The 21,750-nt window shown below is 45.6% G+C and overlaps 1 protein-coding gene across 3 annotated transcripts in view; it reads left to right on the forward strand.

Annotated features, from left to right (window-relative positions):
• NR1H3 (nuclear receptor subfamily 1 group H member 3) overlaps positions 1-21,750 on the forward strand; it is a 31,172-nt gene that overhangs the window by 1,584 nt on the left and 7,838 nt on the right. For 2 of the 3 annotated variants that reach the window (XM_080617704.1, XM_080617702.1), the window contains exons 2-3: positions 16,811-17,059; positions 19,599-19,865. In XM_080617704.1, coding sequence (XP_080473830.1) covers positions 16,942-17,059; positions 19,599-19,865 — 385 coding nt within the window. In that variant the 5' untranslated portion in view covers positions 16,811-16,941. Of the gene's footprint in view, positions 1-12,423; positions 12,536-16,810; positions 17,060-19,598; positions 19,866-21,750 lie in introns of those variants that run through there. The other variant, XM_080617703.1, reaches the window with a different exon arrangement.

Consider the following 21,750-nt stretch of genomic DNA (forward strand, 5'->3'; position numbering starts at 1 on the left):
CAGGACGTTACCACTGGTACGAGACTGGTGAGGGCAGACAAGGCTGTGTGACTTCCTTTTGAAACCCAGCTCTGAGTTGTTACCTCAGTGATGTTTCTTTCTCATCCGTGAGTGCACCTCTGCATCCTTCTTCATACAAGGCCAGTTTTTGCATGAGAAGAGCAGGGGTGGCAATAACTGATGACCTCCTCCAGCTCACTCCACCAAGGGGAAAGGTGGGGGAAATAAACCCAAACCAGTCTTAGGCAGGACAGAACATGAGTCGTTGTGGAGCTGCTCGGGAGCTCTGTAGCTGCCGGAGGAAACCTGCAGCTACTTGTGTTGTGAAGAGATGTGAGAAGTACCATAGCAGGGGCTATATATATAAACTGCCTACTCTAAACAAAACTAAGGAATAGGAAACTTTATCAGAGAATTAGTGCGTGCTGGCTCTGCGCCTTGAGCTACAGTCGGCAGTCGTTTCCAGTTGCTGCTGCCACAGTGCTCTGCACCTTGTCAGCAAGTTTCCTTTACCAGCCACTGTGCAGCGAGGAGCAGGCAGAGGCTGTGCAGAAGAGCAGAGGACAGAGCGTGAGTTTGCTGCCTTGCCCTGATCTCACACCTGCAGGAAGAGCTGTGTTTCCAGTGTGTTAAAGTGCGTTTGATTGCTCTGACTTCTTTTTCTCCCCTGCAAAGATGCTTTCTCTAGGGTTAGTCCTCACAACTCAGTGTGCTCGTACTGTAGTCAACAGAAGGATGATTTTCTTGCTGTTGTTCAGCGTTTGATGGTCCCAGACCTCAGGTCATGTCTCTTGGAAGTAGATGTGGTCTGTGGTTGCATGACTCTCAAGATCACAGTTTTCAAAAGCTTAAGTTTTGAATGTAAGCTCTGTTGCTGTTTTTCAGAACTGGTGTTCCCATCTGCTCAAGGAAGAGTATGGAATATAATGTGCTTTGTCTTGACTGCATTGAAGGGGAATCCTGCTTTCTGCTCTGGAAGCAGCTGCTGTGAAAGTCTCATTGTTGCGGATGTGTGGGTCTTTGCATGGTGAATAGGAAAGCTTATCAGATTGTATGTCACTGCCTCCCTTCCACCAAGTAATAAGATTCACAGACCTGACAGTCTGGGAGAAAAATCAGTGTTTCAGAACTGAGGTGAAACCTTGTTGAAGGTGTCCCTGCCTGTTGCAGTGGGGTTGGAACTGGATAATCTGTAAGGTCCCTTCCAACCCAAACCATTCTGTGACTCTGTATTGAGATACCTTGTTTCACTGGGGGGAAACTGTTCTGTTCTGCAGTAGGATACATTGCCTTGTTTTCATCACAACCTAATAATTTAGGACGGCAAAATCATGTTCTCTTGGCTGTGGAAACTTGCCTTGGGAAGGAATGTCGTTTTAGGAGGGAATTCAGGGGAGTGCTTCTGCTGACAGATACAGGTCTGCATTTCAGCTGCAAGTAGGTTGGACTTGGTCGTTGGATCATACTTCTGCTAATAGAAAAGTACAACATTTGACTTGGTGTTTTCATCGTGGTTGCTGCAGAGAGAAGGTGTGTTGGAGTCTGTCTGAGTTTGAGAGGTGTATAATATTGTTAGATTAGAGGCTATCTTTTGTGGCAGATGCTAGAAACGTCTCTGTTAGGAGTGTAGGATGGGTTGCTTCAGCACTGCGGTGTCGTCGTTGTTCTGTGACTCCCTGCTCGGGACAAAATACCTTTTTTCCATTTTTGGAGCATAGACAAATTCCTTTCTCGTGTCTTCACTAAAAAGGAGACACCCCTGGAGCCAGTGGAGCTTGTACTTTTAGATCTGGAGATCTCAAAACCAGATTTCCTGTAAAGCAGAATTACTTTGTTGAGGGTCAGAAAGAAAATGTTAAGGTGATACACTCGAGTTTGGGATAACTTCATAAACCACTTTGTAGACTGTCAATCTTTTAAGTCTCTTATTTGGGGAGGGCAAAGGCTAACTGGGGTAGTGCGCAGAAGAGCAGAGCATTGCAGACCTTCCACTGTGTTTAAGGGATAAATATTTGTTTAGTGGGAAGTTGGGGAAGAACTGGAGAGAACAGTGCTAGAGAATGAGGAATCCAATTCTTGTTTTGAACAGTGTCTGTAGGATTAAGCAGGAGAACGGTCTCGTGGGCTGCGAGGGCTGAAGCAATTCAAAAGCCACGCTGCAGAGTCAGGCTGTATTGTGTACGCATAGAAACCTTGCTGAGATGTAAATAAAAGATGTTGGGTGAGTATCAGCCCGATTGCTAAAGCAGATGACTGACAAGAGAGTGTAGGTGGCTCTGGTGTGTGAGGCTTTGGAGTTTGTTTTATGGTTTAGAAAAAGCATTTGGCAACTACGCTTGTAAAATGCCTTGAAATGAACTGGGCATGGAAGTTGTATCCTCTTGCCCTCCAGGGAGAGGGGCTGTTCTGCCCACTGCTCATACCACAGCTATAAGACAAACAAGGTTAATGGGTTTAAATCAAGGCTTCCCACTTTCTTATTTAAAGCATGATTAAAGTTGGTGGTTTAAATAATTCATTTAAGCGTTGTTTTGCATTTGGTACTGTCTTAAAGAGAGGTTTGTTCTAATAGGTTAGGCTGGTCTGTTACTGCTTCTTGCTAAACAGGGTGATACCGTGTGTACCCCCATTTATGCTGTATTATATCACAGTCAATGTTTACATTAGAAAATGGTCATTTGTATTCACTAGGTGAATAATTTTGTGCAAAACTGCATTTCGATGTAAAGGTTAAATTAAATATGCAGGTTTTGTTGTAATTAGACTAATCACGCACTGGATACATACAAGAAAACGTGCCATGTGCTTGCTGGAGAGTGTGGTGTTAAAACTGACTTATTCTAACAGGCTAGTGTTATCTGTATTTAACAAAGTGAACTGGTTGGTTTTGGTCACTGTGTCCTTACAGATCTTAGAATGAACATAACTCATCCTCCCTTGTCTTGGTTTTAGTCAGAGATTGGAGGAGAGAAACACCCGCCTCTGGTTTATGCTGCCTCCCCTAGCTTTGAACTGAACTAGTGTAATAAGTGAATTGAAGAAACTAATCTTTCTGCCTTTTAAAGAAGGATTTGTTTGGTACTTGAGTGGAGTCCCATTCTGTGGACTTAGTGACTTTCTTGAGTTTAGGAACTATGCTCTTCAAGGTTTCTCCAGCAACCGTGTGCTGCTTGGATAGGGTGTTTGTTTGTTTAAATGGTTGTCTTAGGCTTTATTGTAAATTGTCATTAGCTTAGAAAATAAATTGAATGAATGAAACTTTGGAAAACGTGTGTAAGATCCATTTAAAGGAAAGTGTTTGGAATTTAAATAGTCTATCTGGGGCCATTATGAAACAAGGGCAAAGAGATAGGCTTCTGCAACAGCTCCATGGTGTATCTCGGTTGCCAGGGTCATACACGCTGCAATGTGCCAGCCCCCAACGGACTGCACATGCCGTGTCAGTGCATTACCCTGGAGGATTTGACACAGTCATGCTGTCAGACATGCACATGTAGTGGCTTCTTGCACGCCTACCAGCAGGAACCCACATGCAAATGTTTGTGGGGACATGAGGTTGCACTGGAACAGCCCTTTGAGACTTGCTCAGAGGGTGCTTGCCATGACACGCATGCACCCATGCACATCCAGAGCGCTGTGGCCAGCCCTCCTCGCCAGCGTGCTTTGGCTTGCATGAGTGCTGCCACCCGGGCAGGGCACCTCACCCACTGCATACTCCAGGTGTAGAAGGAAAAGCTGTCACCTTGTCTTCAAATACCAACTCTGTGATCCTGGTGGTCTGACTGATGGCTTCCCACCCGCAACTGTTGGCTGTAGGAGAGGAATAATATCCTGGTTTCTTTGAAGGAGCCAGGAAAAAGTTCAAAAGATGGTTTTGTGTGAACAGCTGCTGAGGGGGGCCGATTCTTGGGCATCTGCAGGTCTGGGCAGGAAGCTCTGGAGATACGATTTAAGGTCAATATAGCATGCGGAGAGGTGGCCCTGCTAGACCTTTACAGAAGGTGTCAGACACCCTTAGCAAAGGAAGAGGGAACATCTGTAGTGAGGAGTGTTAAAATGTAAAATATTAGTAAGTATAGATCATAGAATGGTTTGTGTTGGAAGGGACCTTAAAGCTCATCCAGTTCCAACCCCTGCCACGGGCAGGGACACCTTCCACTAGAGCAGGTTGCTCCAAGCCCCTGTGTCCAACCTGGCCTTGAACACTGCCAGGGATGGGGACTTGACTTTCTGGGCTATATGGGACTGAAGGAAAAGGTTTTCTTGGTCTGCAGAGAGCTCCCAAGTTGCTGTTGTTTTTCTGGATATAGGAGTGGAGAAAGCAGAAGCCTTTGCCTGAAGGAAACATGACTCTCCTCCCTGTCACCTGCACTTTAAGGGCATTTTCTGTCATGCTGCTTTTAAGAAAGAGGCTCTGGGGGTGAAGGCTGAAATAAAAACAAGAAACTGAAGACTTCATTCTCCGTTGTATCATCTCCAGCTGCTACTCCCTGATACTTGCTCTGGGTGGTGCCTTCAGCGGTGTCCCAGAATTGTCAGGCCATCCCCACCCTTCTCCCTCGATACAGGGATCAAAATAAGAAATGCAGCCACCTATTGGCTTAGCCCTATGGCCCGCTCCCACAAGCTCATCCACGTGCTCCCGTTTCCAGCACTGATCTTGGGTTCACAGTGGTTTCTAAGAGGTCAGGTGATGGGAGCTCTCTGACAGTGAAGTGTTTGCTTGCTTTGTACAGACCCTGCTGAGCATTGGCCTTTGCAGAACCACTGGTTCCTGGTTTGTCCCTGGGTCATGTGTGATGGCTTCCTTCTCCTCTTCTCCTCATGGTAGGGTTGCACCGGAGGTGGGAATGGAGTTGGGTCCTTACAACACATTGTGACAAACTTGACAATCTGATGGGTACCTTTTGCTTTTCTCTATTAGAGTCTCTGTGCTCAACCCATTCTCAGCTACATTATTTGGGTGATAGAAAAGCATTTGCCTGTTAGAGCTCTGGTCAATTTGTGCCTTGTTAGGGCTCTTTCTGGATGGATAAGAGTAGGGCCTCCTGGGTTTGGAGATGACCTGTGAGGAGAGGGATGGCTCTGGTTTCCTATCTGGTGGGTGTGCTGTGGGTGCAGCCATTTCACTGGCTGGTGTTTGAGCAGTGGACTCTGCCTGGCTCTGGCCTGTTTTCCAGCTGAGTATTTGTGGTGATGTCAGGCAGTGTGAGAAGGGAACATGACTTGGCAGGACAAAGTCTGCAGAAAGTTCAGCTCCACATTTGGCCAACAGCCTTGGAGGGAATGAGATCTACACACACATACCCTGCTACACAGCCTGTCACACGCCCTCTCACATGCTCCCTTCCTGTCACACAGATCCTCTTTCTCTCATTTTCAGACCTTTAACCCTTCCCTCCTAACTGCCACCCTATGAGTTTATTAAAAAAGGCAAAGGAAAAAAATCCCTCCTTATTTTGCTGTTCTTGTACCTTGTGTTTGGTTGCATTGACCCCCAAAGCAGAAATAAGACCATACAGGGCAGGATCCAGAAGAGTAAAGGCAAAATCAGGGCAAGTTTGCTTTGCAACAGAGCTCTTAATAGTCCTTTATTCTGACCTGCACCCCTGTGCCAGTCTTCACTGTGTTTCTTGGCAGCTTTTCTCATCTCTCCTTGCTCTACTGCAGTCTTCTGGCTGATCTAGGCTTGGATATGTGCATCTGGTACAGAGTGAGAACCTCTGGCTCTCTTCTCCTGCTCTTCTAAGAGCAGTGTTAGCATAACCTGCCAAAATATGTCCCTGGTAATGGGTGAGTGGGAAATAGACTAATGATCAAGCTTACTCTGAAGCAGTTTAAAACTCTGTTCCAGTATCTTTCTGATGTGTTCTTTATATGGGTATTTCGGTAGTACTGTCACTTCTTACTGACCTCTGTGCTACATCTAGGGATGATATTTCTATGAATGGGAATTGGTACTTTTCCCCTACTGCCCTTAAGGGAATCTTAATGAGTTTCCTGCCTGTTTTGCAATCCAGTACTATATTTCTGTTTCGCCTGTGAGCAGTAGTATTTGATTTGTTTTGATTGATGCTTTTAGGTGGGATGGTGCTTGGATACAAAGTGCTCCGTAGATACATTATAAAAAGGCTGTTTCCCAGAAACAATCCTGTATCAGTTATGATCAATTCTGGTGATGTGCAGCACATGCTGATGAAAGTAGTCCTGGGGTGGGAGGAAAGGAGGAAATCACAAGAATGAACATCTGTGCTGTAAGCAGCCCTCCCTCTTATTCTGTTCTTTCCTCTTTTGCCTCTATTCTTCACATTCTTCTATTTCATAGCTGCTAGAGGATGGAGAAGATCAGTTTGACAGAGAAGGTGGCCTGCACAAGGGCTAGCAGTTGAGGTCTTTTAAGTTCTCTTTTTGGCTTTTCTGTGATACATTTCACAGCTTTACACATCCTTTGTCATCTTCTTGGTAAAATATTGCAACTGCTTCTTACTGCTTTTATCTGGTTTAGTAATAGTTCTGACAGTGGGTTGGGCAGTGTTCCTGCTCAGAGGAGTCACCAGCAGTGCAGGATGCTGATGTTGAAGAGACAACCTGGGGAGGTGAGAATGGTGCCAGCTGCTATAGGCACTTGGCTACAAGAGGCGTGGGTCATTCCTAAAGTGTTACTCCCTTTCAGCATAGTTCAGTGGAGATGAAATGATTTGTAAGGAAACAGGTAAACAGTATGTGTGGATTATTTATCAGTATCATTTTCTACATGCAGAAAAAGGCCTGCAGGACTCTTTTCTAGGCATAATCTAATTGCTTCTCTTATCGCTGCAGACTAGGCTTTACCCATTTTTCCCTGGCATCTCCACTATTTTGGATATTCGTGCTCCTCTTTTTTTGTCTTTTGATTGTTTTTCCTTTTAGGTTCTGATCTCTCGCTTCAGTAGTTCGGAGATGGCATCGAGATGACATCTCAAATCCACCATGAGTCAGACTTGTGTTCCCTGAAGCTGGGCTGTAAGGTCTGTGGGACTGAGGGTCATACAGGGGGAATGTAGGATCTAAGGTAGAGTTTGCTTTTGTTCTGTAATGTGCCATCCCAGTGAAGTCCACAAGGATTGAAGGAAGAGGCTTCTCTAACTCTTCTCTTTTGTTTCTTCTCCCCACTTCTGCACAGGCCCCATTTAAAAAGCCCAGCTTTTTGAACCTAGCTGGTTCAAAAATTACCTCCCATCTGGATGACACTGTGTTGTTCATGTCTCTTACACCCTGTTCTTGGGGAAGACTAAGGAAGCTGTGGGTCTTAAAACTGTCTGGCTGTTGCATTTTGGAGAACTATGTGTAATTGTAGAACAAGGTATTGATGGCTGAGTAAAGCTAGAGAAGGAGTCGAGAAAGAAATAGAGTCTGTGGGCATATTTTCCATGCTGCCATGCAGTGGCATTTATAAGGAAGCTAAGGTGGTGGGGTTAGGTCTCACTTTCAGCCTTCAAGTACGACGTGATGAGCTGTCACTGCATGTAGGCTGTGTAGGAGCCAGTGAACAGCGGCAATAATGAGCTTCAAGATCCCAACTTCAATCTTCCGAAGCAGGGTCTTGCTGGTCAGCAGGTTATTCTGTAGTAGGAAGTTTTGTAGGTTGCTTGAACACTTCAGATTGGATTTTGTTCTTTTCTTTGTGTGTGTGTGTGTGGTTAGAAGTGTGGAAGAATGATGCCATTAGCCAATACAAGGGCCCTGGGAAGAAAAACAAACATGCCAACCAAGCCCGCCTTTGCATAGATACATTTAGACGTGCAAGGGAAGAAAAGGACATACTGGTAGGATAGCTTCATTTGCTTGGAGAAATGGTGAGTGGTACTGGCAAAAGAATGCAGCTGCTGTTTTAAAGTGAGTTTCCATAGGGAGAGTTGGCTATTACAGCTGATGCTGATAAACATACTCTGTAGAGAAGGCTCCAGGCTGGATCCTCCTCCCTTCCCCTTCTTCCCAAGCGGTGGCATAGAGCTGCCCTTTGCTCCTCTGCTAGCAGGAGGGGGCAGCTGCTCTACTTTGCGCATTTCATCTTCCTGGGAGGAGCACAGATAGGACTTTTCCTGTTGGAAGGCCCTGTCAAAGCCTTAGTTGTGCTTCCTGCCATCTGAAGGTCCGAAGGTCGGTGCTGATAGCGGTGTCAAGCTGTCGATGAGCCGGATTCACAGCCAGACACAGGGGATTGTTGCAGTTCAGCTTCAGATGGCAAGTTCTGCTCATGTTGATCTCAGCTCGTGCTGCAGAAGTTGGTGTTGCTCCAAAGTGGCTGTGCTCTGTGTGCTCCCCATGTTGGGACACTGGCTTCACAGCTTATCAGGCCAGGCAGAGCCGAGAAAGGATGACTTGACATTTTACAAGATGTTTTGGAGGGGAGGGGAAGGTGGAAGGATGCTGCTGCTGTAACATCTTTGCTGCTATAAGCTAGTACATGCTTTTTGCCATTTCTGAGATGACTGTAAATTAGCCGGAAGATTCAAAGCTGAGGTGATGGTAGAGAGCCTACAATAAGTAGAAGAGACTGGAGCTTTTGTTACCCAGAATTGGCGCACACTGTTCAAGGGAACTTGTGTCAGCAGCAAGGTAGCCACATCACTCTGATATCACTTGTTATTAATTTCCAGCTCATTAACCAGGGAAAAGTCTATCTTCTCTTACCATCATCTCCTCTCTCTCCCCCTCTCTGTTTCTTCCTTTCTCCATTTGCCAGAGGGACCAATAATTCCATGCAAACAGGAAGAGAGGCAGAGCAGCCCTGTGTGCCGTGTGAATGAACTGCAGTAACCTCATCTCCTTTCAGCCGCAGGACCAAGGGCATCTGGCAGTCGGGAGAGAGGGAGGGAGGGAACAGCAAAGCACAGCCCATTTCAGGATCTTACCCATCCTGATAGCAGCCACACGTGTCTCTTCTTTTCCTCTTGCTCCTTGTGCTGACATGACACTCTTTGATCAGGCAGAAACCAAGAGGTGAAGACAAGTGCAAAGCCAAAACCTCAGCCTTTGACAGGCAAAGAATGAGAGGCAGGTGAGAGGGGAGGGAGCATCCCCTGCTGGTTGAGGCATGTGAGCAGGAGAGCTGACTTCTTGCAGAACAATTGCTGTTGGGGTGTGGAGTACCTCTGCAGAGCTTGTAGGTTCTTGGGTGGCACTGGGGTCAATGCATTCTGTCTTCACCTGATGTACAATTTGGGAAGCCCTGTTCCCAGAGTAGTGGGGTTCACAGGCTGTGTAGGAAAGAAACCTTATGCTCTGAAGATCATAGACAAGGAAGGAGTTTGGTTGGTTGTTTTGTTTGTACCTGGAGCACATAGAAAGTAGTACCCCATAGTAGGGCTGATTTTTGCCCTGAATTATTACACTGTTTGGTAGTACACTTGTGCCTTACAATCCTAATTCGCTTCACTAACCAGTTTGTTCAATGGAGATAGTCTTGTCTTTTTGTTTCAGTCCTATATTCCTCCTTTCCTGAGGTAGGGTGGAACTGGCTTGGAATTTCCTTTGCTGGCATTGTTTATAATAGCATATTGTGTGGGTCAAAAGCATCTAAGTCATATTAGGTTTAGAAATGTCTACAGACCTCTTTGCATCTCGGTTGTAATACAAGGTCTAATTTTAAAAGGAAAATTATGGAGACTGCCCTTCAGTCTCTCAGAGCTCACCTTCAGGGTGTTTTTCTCTCTAGCCTGACTTTCCCTTCCTTGGTTTCCTTCTATGCATTTTAGGCATAGCGTCTTCCAGAATGATGCCTTTCATCTTGCTGTACACCATCATTACATCTTCCTGCTTCTCTTCCCAGGACTCTTTCAACCAAGTGACACACTTGTTTATATGAATCCGTTCAGATGTTAGTCACTTTTGCTGCTGTTCTCTGAACCCTGCCATGGCGTCCATACCTGCATGGTGTGTTGTTGGGACCACACTAAAGTCAAAGGAAGTCTTCACAGTGAGAGCTGGGTGCTGCAGCAAGAATTGAGTCACACTCAGGGATGCGCCGTTTCAAAGGAAGAGAGAAATGTGTGGGCAAAAGCTGTGCCAGAAGTCAGCAAAGTCAAAGGTTTTGGCTTTGTCCTTGTCTTCACCTCTTGGTTTCTGTCTCATCAAAGAGTGTCATGTCAGCAGAGGAGGGAGAGCCTAGACACTGAGCTTGTCTCAAACACCGCTTATATTCCATAGTGTGACTCAGAGCCAGGAACCTGAGCTTGTCTGAGCACCATTTTCATTCTACCATGGGAGGCCTTGAGCATAAATGAAGCAAGTAACAAGGATGTTGGCTCTCGTACTGCGTAGATAGGATTGAGTCCTTTGTTCGAAGCTGACCACTTGGGGCAATAAGGGTAGGAGGTCTCCATGGTTGGATCAGGAGCTGCTGAGAAAGCTGAGAAGGAAAAAGGAAGCTTATAGAAGGTGGAAGCAAGAGCAGGCGGCCTGGGAGGAGTACAGGGATATTGTCCAGGAAGCTAGGGATGGGGTCAGGAAAGGTAAGGCCCAATTAGAATTGAGTCTGGCCAGGGGTGTGAAAGATAACAGGAAGGACTTCTACAGCTATGTCACAAACAAAAGAGACTAGGGACAATGTGGGCCCTCTCTGGAAGCTATCAGGAGAACTGGCTACCCTGGATTTGGAGAAGGCTGAGGTTCTTAATGACTTCTTTGCCTCAGTCTTCATTGGCAAATGCTCTGACCACACCACCAAAGTCTTGGAAGCTAGATGTGGGGCTGTGAGAATAAAGACCTTAGGCCCACTGTAGGAGAGGATCAGGTTCAAGATCATCTTAAGAACCTGAATGTGCACAAGTCCTTGGGACCTGATGAAATCCATCCGCAGGTCCTGAAGGAGCTGGCGAATGAAGTTGCTAAGCCACTGGCCTTCATACTGAAAAATCATGGCAGTCAGGTGAAGTTCCTGATGACTGGAAAAAGGGAAATATAACCCCCATTTTCAAGAAGGGGAAAATGGATGACCCGGGGAATTACAGAGCAGTCAGTCTCACCTCTGTGCCTGGCAAAATCTTGGAGCAGGTTCTCCTGGAAGGCATGCTAAGGCACATGAAAAACAACAAGGTGCTTGGTGACATCCAGCATGGCTATTCTGGTGTCCTCAACATAAGCAGGACAGGGAGCTGTTGGAGAAGGTTCAGAGGAGGCCACGATGATCAGGAGCTGGAGCACCTCCTGTATGAAGATAGGCTGAGAAAGTTGGGGCTGTTCATCCTGGAGAAGAGAAGGCTGCGTGGAGACCTCATAGCAGCCTTCCAGTATCTGAAGGGGGCCTACAAGGATGTAGCAATAGGACAAAGGGGTGATGGGTTCAAACTTAAACAGGGGAAGTTCAGTTTAGATATAAGGAAGAAGTTCTTTACTGTGAGGGTGGTGAGGCCCTGACGCAGCTTGCCCAAAAAAGTGGTAAATGCTCCATCCTTGGCAGTGTTCAAGGCCAAGTTGGACAGAGTCTTGGGTGACATGGTTTAGTGTGAGGAGTCCCTGTCCATGTCAGGGGGTTGGAACTAGATGATCTTAAGGTCCTTTCCAACCCTAACCATTCTTTCATTCTATGATTATAGAATGCCTTGTATTTTGTATTAATAAATCATAAAACTGGCTGGTTGGTGTTGTTTCACCGTAATTAAGTACAAAGGTATCACGAACTTGGTCGTTGGTCCCAAGGGGAAGGAGGTCATCCTAAATGACTCCTTTTGGGTCATGACAGTCAGCAGCAGGAGTAAAAGCCAAAGTAAGCAGGGCTGGGCCTCTGAAATTCAGAGCTAGGGAGGCAGAGATGGGAATAAGACCCCTAATTTGGGGGCATGAGACCAGAAGGCAGCTGCCCATTCCTAAGGAGCAGGCTGTGCAGTTTAACGAGTAGGACTCTTTTGCATAGTTGGCAGAGGTGGTAACAACTTGCAAGGCTCACAGGCCAGTGCTGCATTTTTGGGCAGCTGCTTGTGGTCAGCTGAAGCTTGGCTCCACAGCAAATGAAAGCAAGCAGGAGGCTAGAGCTTTTTTTATCAGCTTGGGACTGACCGTGGCTTGCAGACTGCTTCCAGTTTGCGGTTGTTTTTAGGCTTCTGAGAGATCAAAATGGAGAATGTGGTTTCAAACTGTGTCCTTGCAGTTCTCTCTAGAGAGGGATTTACACTGGGGCACAGAACTTGTCTCTGTTCCTGAGTGTAGCAGAGCTGTTCTCTCTATTCATTGGAATGGAATGTAGGTGCTGTTCAAAAATACCGTTCAAAATCCTCCTTTAGGCTCCCCTGTCGCGCTGCTTTGCACATCTTGTGTTTGCCTGGCTTGTCCCTCCCATTGACAGTCTGAAGTTTTTTCCTCATGAGTTTTGACAGGTTTCACATGAAGTACTACTTGATTTTCAAAGTGACAGAGCAGCGTGGGATTCTTCTGCTTGAAGGGTACAAGTGTCTCTTTCAGCTTTTTGCTAATTGAGACCTGTTCCATGTGTACTTCTGCCATGCCTCCAGACCTATGAGCTCCTCCAGCTTTTCTTGAGAAATGGGATGGTGCAGAGGTAAGGAAGAGGAATGAGCCAGCATGAGCTAGGAATCACTTTTGTTTCTCTGAGGCAGCTACAAGGTAGTACAAGTTCCTTGAGGATGTTTGTGAAAATAACTTTGTCTGTTGCACCAGAGACAATGCAGGAAGAACATTGGGTCACAAAATATGTGTTACTCCTTATGAAAGGATTGGAACAGTGGTGTTTCCTAAAGGGGCTTAGTTCTGTGGTAGTGCTGTAGGGCTCCAGCACTAGGAGGATCTTGTTCCTTTAGATCTGCAGCCAGCTTTTGATACCTGAGGTAGCATCACCACTATGTGAGTTATTCACTTTGATTTCAGCAGAGAACCCTTATGCACTGTTGCACGCCCAGCTTTCAGAGGTAGATTCAGATTGCTGGCGCTGGGTATTGCATGTCACAACACAAATTATATCCATGCGTTAGGTATCTCTGATAGCCCTTCCTATCAGATGCATTTGCTCACCAACAGCCTGTTAGGCCCACGCACAAAAGCACAGTCCTGTTGACACACAGCTGTGTGATGCTTAAGCACAGTCATGTTGCCATACATATATGAATGTAAGGTCTCTTCTGCTGGTGCTGACGTGCTGCTGAGTGCACCTTTGTGATTCATTACAGGACTTGAACCATAATTGTGTATTTTCCCTTGGCAGAAGGCTGTAGGTTTTTGTAATTCACAGGACAAGGACTCTGACCAGTAAATCCTGTCTTGAAAGATCCCAGAGACTTGTATGGGTTTCTAAAAGGCTACTGTTTCCTCTGAACATCCAGTATTTGGAGGTAAAGGGCTTGGTGTGCTATTCCTACACAGCAGGGTTTCTTTGGAGATGTGCTTGCATCTGGTCTAGGGCCTGATCCTTAAACTTCTCACAGAAAGCACCAAAAAAGGAACCAGGAAGAAAAACAGGGAGAAACCAGAGCAGAAGTGTCACAGCAACTGCATCTGGCTCATTTGGTTTCTTTGTGCTGTCCTGTGCCATCTCCTTTACTTGTCCTCAGTGAATTTGGGACAGAAATTAGGCATATTCTGTAGCTTTGTGCCTGTTGATGAATGTTTCTGGCACTTAGCATGAAGTGCAGGAGCCAGGGCTGCCACCTCTAGTCTCTGTTAACATCACTTTCTGTTACAAGAGCGCTGATCTTGAGACCATTGGTATCCCAGTTGTTCCATTGTCTCAGGAAAAGAAAAGGAGAGGAAAGAAATGGAGTAGGGCAAAGCTGGTGGTGACACATTGAAAAGCGTTTAATGGCTTATTTGAGACATGGGTGGCAAGGGCTGGCAGAAATTACTTTCCTTAGCCTTTCATCCCTATGTGCTTCCTCACTGGAGTATGTCTGGTCATCAGGTTCCTCTGTTCTAGACACTGCGTTGGAAAGAAGCAATTGCTTCATCTTCTGTCACTTGGCCAGCTCTGGTTTCTAAAACTGACAGAGTTGAGACAGTCAGTGGGAGGCAGCACAGCAGATTATGTGAAGAAGAGTGTTCCCTCTTGCAGTTATGCCCTGCATCACCTTTCTGCATTTTTAGTTGAAGTGGCAGTGCAAATTGGGAGATGTGAACCTCTAGAAACATGGTTCTTTGTACAAAACTTAACAAGATTTTTAGTCATTTGAAAACAACCCTCCTGTATTTCTGTGAAACCTAATTCCCTGGCCTAGTCATAGAGCCTCTCACTTGTGTACCTGTGGGGAAAACGCTAGTTTAGGTTTCTTTACTCCCTTTAGGGGGCCTACAAGGATGGTGGAGGGGGACTCTTCATCAGGGACTGTAGTGATAGGACAAGGGGTAACGGGTTCAAACTTAAACAGGGGAAGTTTAGATTGGATATAAGGAAGAAGTTCTTTACTGAGAGGGTGGTGAGGCGCTGGAATGGGTTGCCCAGGGAAGTTGTGAATGCTCCATCCCTGGCAGTGTTCAAGGCCAGGTTGGACAGAGCCTTGGGTGACATGGTTTAGTGTGAGGCATCACTGCCCCATGGCAGGGGGGTTGGAACTGGATGATCTTAAGGTCCTTTCCAATCCTAACTATTCTATGATTCTACCTAGCACCAGAGTGCTGCTGTTTGCAGTTAGGTGGGTTTCCCACAGCCTGCAACTGTTACTGCATCTACAAAACTAAACCATGCTGTGTCTTGGGAGCAAAAAAGATGAGGGGCCTCTCCTGTTTGGCCCTTTGGGGAGGCTGGTGCATGAAGTAGGAATGTGTGGGTTGGCATTAAGCATGAAGAGAGTAGCTGATAGACCTTACCCTTCGTCATGCGCTGGGTGTGCACATGGATTTATACTCCACTCCCGGCTGGTAGCTGCAAATGTTGCCAGGAAGTCTGCAGTCTCTTGGAAACTCCCCTTTGGGCTCCAGATGTCCTGCTGACAGCAAGTTTTGCTCTTGCAGTGTCAGCCATGGTTGTGCATGACAGAGTTTTGAAATCCCAGCAGGCTGGATACTCCTCTTTTGCTTTCTGGAATACGTAGCAGTTGTGGCTGGGATGCAGCAAGACTGGGTCACTGAAGGCAGTGGAGCCTTAGAGCTATCACTCAATCCTTCAGATGGGGGATCAAACTCTTCCTTTGGAAAATGGCTGTGGCGCGCTGCTGCTGGTGATTCATTATGACAGTAGTTAACGTTTGAGTGACTCTTTTGCATGGTTTAGTGGAATGTAGAGATGCACTGAGGCACTACACTTAGCTTTGTTGTTTCATGCCCACACATGTCCAGAGACATCTGATATCGGCATCAGTGAATTTACATGGACTAGGAATACAAGTTTGGTTTGGGTTTCTTTCAGTGAAGTTCCTATCTCCATCTGATGCTCAGTGCCTCTCCACAAGGTTTTCAGTTGCTGCAGTCCAGCGATTCAGTGGCATCAGAAGGGAGGGAACTCTGGATTCCTTATACACTCTGGGGCTGTGTTTACAAAGCTCACGTGGATTAATGTGCCTTGTGGTTTTTAACACCTTATTACCTGCCACTGTGTAATGGGAGACAGCAGGAGCTCAGCAGGCTTGACAGCATGACTGTTCTTGTGCTTGATGATCCTTTCAGAGTCCAGGGAGGGGGTGGTTTGTGGAAGTATTACTTTTATCTTTGCTTTGGTGTTCTAAGAAGAGTTATGCAGTTCTAGTCCAAAAACCCAGGAGGGAAGAAGGGACTTTGGGACCTCTGCCTCTTCCCATTCCGCACTGCAGCTTGTGGGGCATGATCCTGCTTACCTGATGCTTTTGTGGCTGGGCTGCTGCCCAGCTTTCTGTCATCTCCTGTCTTTCAGAGAATGGCAGGCTTCCAGTCCTCAACTCAATCACTCAAGTTAAACTGGTACAGGCCTTTAACATAGTTGCTTTTTAAATCAGTTAATCCCTTTAGGTTGCATTGGTAAATCGCTGAGTTAAGATCGACGGATCAGATGCATGTTCAATCAGATTAGGGCTGTTTACATCAGCAGTTTGCGCCAGTTTCACTAAGTCTGTGCAGTCAAACCAGTGAGGCCTTTTTCTGTGCAGGTGGGGCTTTTTGGAATAAGTGGTTGGATTCACTTTTCAGGTTAAAGTTCTGCAGTGGAGTTAGTGCTGTATAATAAAGATGCTTTTCAGTGTGGTTCCCAGGTTCCAGAAAAGGATGCCTTCAGAAAGGAGGTGGTGAATCTCTTTCCTGAGGGTGGCATCATTTCCTGTAGGTATGATGCTGGCTTTCAATTTCTTTCTGTAGGTGAAGGAAGGATTTGTCATCCTCATCTTTGATACATCATTAATCTTTGGCACCACCTTTGGATAGTGATATTAATAGGGAAATTTTATGTTTTGTGGTATTTGCTAAATAATTGTAGCGAAATTGTCTTTTACAATGTTCTATGTGTGCTGCAGAGCACGCCATAAAATCCAGGGCAGCAATGAACTATTTGTTACTGGAAGCTTTAACAAAGGCAACCAGTTGTAAAGTCTGGAATTTCCTTCTTACACACCTGGAGAGATCGGGGCTGAAGTCCTCTCATGGTGTTAGCAGTAATAAAGACTTGTTCTGCTTGGATAAATGTTTTGGCAATAGACAGATAGTTTTGCTCCTGGCTGTGCTAATCTTGTACCTTTAACACAGTTTGTTAAAATATTGTGTTTCAAAAGCATAAACATTGATAAAATAAAGCCAATTGTCCCTTCGAATAAATAAGGAAACAAACTCTTGAAGCTCATTTGTTATGCAGCTTGTAATGGATTTGGGGAGTTAATGGCCTCAGTGGTTGAACTCTGCCTCTTTTGTATTTGTGTTTTTTCCACAGGTACTTCCTTTCCGACTTCCAGTGGCAAGAGAGAAACTAAAGACCTTGAAGAAAGACGCCTGTGGCCCCTTGCTTGGCAGTAACAATGCTACAGCGATGAGATTATAGTGAGCCCTTCCTGTGTGGCCTCCATGGGTCCCACTCAACTCAGCACACAGGATCATGGGAAGAGGGTGGCAAGTGTATTTGAGATGAAGGAGGAAGGGCTTTCGCTCTTACCTGGCTCAGAAAACCCCCCTGAGCAAGCAGGTATGGCAAAATTCTTACTAAATCCATGCAACCTGAAGGCTATCCATTCTTTCAGCTGGAAAAATTGATACTTGGCAAAATTTAGTGTGAGTTCTGCTCTGCTTGAGGCACTCAGAGAGAATGTCTAAGAACAGAATCAGTTCTTGATAGCTGAAGATCACTGGGTTTACCCAGGTGATAGATGTGTTGAGTATTTTGCTTACTTGACCTTCCAGAGGCTAGGTCCATGACAGTAAACTGAATTTCTTTTTGATAGCCTGATCAAAACCTGGTGAACAATAAAGCTTTATTACAGGTGACAATACAACAAGTTAGTGATGCAAAGAAATAATAGGTTCTTGCAGATTCATATAATGGGAAGACAATAGAAATTTCCTCTACATATTTCTGAAGTTAACTGAGGTCAAAAGAGTATCAGGAAATAACACTGAGATTTTGCAGTTACAATTGCTGCTGACGCACACAATCCTACACTGTTAAACTGTAAGGAGATATAGGATTACATCTCTGATGGGTAACAGGAAAAACAAGAAAGCACAAGTGAGGTGTCCAACGTATAGGTGGCAACTTAATGAAAACATGACAAATAAATGTACTTGTTAAACAGTGAGGCAATGGGCAATTCCTCATATAACGAGATGATCTGAACATTCAGTTAGGACTTACCGGTAGAGCAGAAACAAAGACAGTAGTTGAAAGGCAAAGAGATATTAACCAATAAAAGTCCTTAAAACAGGTTTAAGGGCAGGAAAAGAAAACAATTGATAAATGTCATATAAAAATGCAAGAACAAAAGCCACAAAATGTGGAAAAAGTTATTAAATAGGGGATCTAGCAAAGAAGGGGAGGACGCTAATGAGAGCTAAAGGTGCAGAGATAGCATTCATGCTTGGTACATCTCAAGTTACTTCGATGTTCTCTTTCACTACAGAAAAAGGCAATAATAAGCTGTATAACTAAAATGGTCAGTGCTCAGAGATGGAAAATAATTTGCATAAATCAAAGAATAAGCCCATGCGTCGCAATAAAAGTCACAGGAATGTTTATGTAATGCCTGAAAGACAGCTAAGAAATCCACAAGAGGGACAGTCTTTGGAAGTCATTAAGTTACTCTGTTTTCCCTCAGAAACATATGAACATGTTTGGAGGTTTTCACAAGGTTATTATACCCCTTCATATATGTGCAATGGCAGACTAAGTAATTTGAAATAACCGTAGGCATTGCGTAATTTCCTCTTAATAATAGATTGTGTGAAGAGAAATATAGTAGAACAAGAGAGGGAAATATCAGAGACTTAACCTTTCTGATGACATTTTCCTGCTGTCCCATCTGCAAGTAGAAGTGAAGGCCAAAATGAGTGACCTCCAGACCTCTGTAAAGTCTGTGGGATTAAATATTCAACACCAAAATGCTTAAGATTGTGAAAATCAATATGAGGTAAAGGACAAGAATAATTTCTGAGACTGACCTAAAACTCTTCACCATTTCAGGAACTCGAGCAGAATAGTATTTCTGAGATCTAATAGATATAGATAGAAGTATTAGAACTATATTTACGAGCATGAGATATGCCATTGTAACCCTGATGCTGATCAGGAAATGCAGCAGCCTTGTCCTGCAAACCAATCCCTGTGAATTAACTCCAGTGTAAAGGCTTTCCAGGCGTATCTGAGCATAATCTGAAGATTTATCAAGACATGCTGGTTGTAATCTTTATGAACAGCTGACATAGAAAAATCTGTAATATCTGACATACAGAAAAATACTTGTGCTATGAACTGTGCAGAAGGACATGTCAGATATCAGCGTGGCTAGAATTAAATGGAATTAAAAGAGAGATGGCTAATAGGGAGGGGATACACAAATAACATTGGCAAGCATTTGGCTGGAATGCTTAAAATGAGACACAATGGAGTTTACCAAAGGTGTTTTCAGAGAACACCCAGCGACAAGATGAAGATCTGTCAGGATAATATAGGAAGAACTGGGAGCTACTGCACAGCACCATCTGAAATGTGAGGCTGTAGTGAAGGCCCTGTGTTCCAGGTGGAATAATAAGGTTTAATAAATGAACTATCAGTATGAGTGTGCTTCAGTTTTAGGAATGGGGAATGCTGTTCATTGAAGAAGAAATGAAGGCTTTGGGGTTCTAAGTGTTCACAGGGCTTGGGCAGTGTGCTGCTTGCCTGCTTATTGCCCCTAACACCACCAAATTGCTGTCTTCTGCCTTGACAGTTTCCCCAAGTGTTCCAGTTACAGGGGTTGCCTATTCAGTCCGCTTTTTGTAGAGTCATAGTTTCAGCACTGGTTTTCTCTCACTGTTTGATTGCTGAACCATTATTCCTTATCCTTGTGCGTGAGTGTGGCAAGCAACACAAGTAAGAGAACTGGAGGTGAATTCTGTGTGTTTGGGAAATAGCGGGTTTGCGTGAACCCTGTTGGTTCTTGTCAGGAATGGGGCGGTCAGCTGCAGACTCCGTGCTTCCCTCACATGTGTGGGTTTTCTTTTCTTTTTCCTTGGTACTGTTCATTTGGTAGAAAATCCCCCTCTGAAGCGGAAGAAGGGCCCAGCGCCGAAGATGCTGGGCAATGAGGTGTGCAGTGTGTGTGGGGACAAAGCCTCCGGCTTCCACTACAACGTGCTGAGCTGCGAAGGCTGCAAGGGCTTCTTCCGCCGCAGCGTCATCAAGGGTGCGCAGTACGTCTGCAAGAACGGCGGCAAGTGCGAGATGGACATGTACATGCGGCGCAAGTGCCAGGAATGCCGGCTGCGCAAGTGCCAGGAGGCAGGAATGCGGGAGCAGTGTGAGTGTGGGAAGTGGTAGTGGTGGGAGCACAGTGGTGTTGGGGCAGGAGGTGTGTGAGCATGGGCTAGGGATGAAAAGATGGGGGCAATGTCAGTGCTTGGGGTCACATGCGGGCTGGAATGCACATGGAAATCACTGAGCTTACAGCAGGAATCATAGAATCATGGAATAGTCAGGGTTGGAAAGGACCTTAAGATCATCAAGTTCCAACCCCCCTGCCATGAGCAGGGACATCTCCCACTAAACCATGTCACCCAAGGCCTCATCCAACCTGGCCTTGAACACCGCCAGGGATGGAGCATTCACAACCTCCCTGGGCAACCCATTCCAGCGCCTCACCACCCTCACAGTAAAGAACTTCTTCCTTATATCCAATCTAAACTTCCCCTGTTTAAGTTTGAACCCCTTACCCCTTGTGCTGTCACTACAGCCCCTAATGAATAGTCCATCCCCAGCATCCCTATAGCCCCCCTTCAGACGCTGGAAGGCTGCTCTGAGGTCTCCACGCAGCCTTCTCTTCTCCAGGCTGAACAGCCCCAGCTTTCTCAGCCTCTCTTCATACGGGAGGTGCTCCAGTGCCCTGATCATCCTTGTGGCCCTCCTCTGAACTTGCTCCAATAGTTCCATGTCCTTTTTATGTTGAGGACACCAGAATCACGTGGAGAGGTGAGGCTGTTGGTGGAACACCACCAGTGTGCTGAGAGCCCCAGTCCTGCTGTATGCCTTGTAAGAACATGTGGAACATGACATCAGAGGAGAGAGACTTGCAACCAAGATTTAAGTGTTCTTCAGTATGCCGTGAACTGTACCGGTAAACTTGGGCTTCTGTCTGTCTTGTGATCAGGACTGCAAAGTTGCTCACTGTGCTCTTTGAACAACAGGCACTTCCCTTTGCCTCCTGCTGTGAGCTTGTGACAGAGGTCAAGGACAGCACCACAGCACTGCAGCTGTGTTTGTGCAGGCCTGATCTCGTTGGTCCCTTTAGAGAACTCTGCTATTTTTCTCACACGAGCCATAAAACTGCTGTTTCTGAATATCCCACAACGTTCCTCTTGCATAGCCCTCTTCAGCCAAGGCATCTGGGTTTAATCCCTTTGTTGACCAAGGCTGACCAAATGGATGCTTGGTTAACATTAAATCTGTATGAAGTCTCCTCTGACATCCAGCACCCGGAACAGTGAGGGTATTTCGGAAACATCTTATAAAAATAATTCTGCAAAAAGTGAGTCCTGCTGAGCTGCAAGACTGCTTATCCACCTTGCCAACCTTCTATTGCAGGTAGATAGCAGAGCGCCTCATTTCTGTCTTTACTCATTGTCTTATGTTGAAGACAGCTCGGGAAAATTAGGCCAAAAGGAATCTTTTGAGTTATTATCGAGTGCTCAGCAATTCTTGTCAACACTGTAATCCCACTGTAAATTCATCTTGTTAATCTTGACAGAAAGCAAGGGCTTTTTCCTCCAGCTGTTTCACTTGGAAGCTCATTCCAGAACTTCCCTCTACTAATTGTTGGAAACATTCTTCTAATTCCCAGGCTGACGTTATTCATGGCCAGTTTATTGTTCTTCAGCCAGTGTGAGCCATGAGGTTAAATAGTTCCTTTATGGCAAACCAAGTAGAATCATAGAATAGTCAGGGTTGGAAAGGACCTTGAGATCATCTAGTTCCAACCCCCTGCCATGGGCAGGGACACCCCACACTAAACCATGCCACCCAAGGCCTCATCCAACCTGGCCTTGAACACTGCCAAGGATGGAGCGTTCACAACCTCCCTGGGCAACCCATTCCAGTGCCTCACCACCCTCTCAGTAAAGAATTTCTTCCTTATATCCAATCTAAACTTCCCCTGTTTAAGTTTGAACCCGTTACCCCTTGTCCTGTCA

The sequence above is a fragment of the Psittacula echo genome (genome assembly GCF_963264785.1).
Source record: "Psittacula echo genome assembly, chromosome: 5".
In the NCBI taxonomy this organism is placed as follows: domain Eukaryota; kingdom Metazoa; phylum Chordata; class Aves; order Psittaciformes; family Psittacidae; genus Psittacula; species Psittacula echo.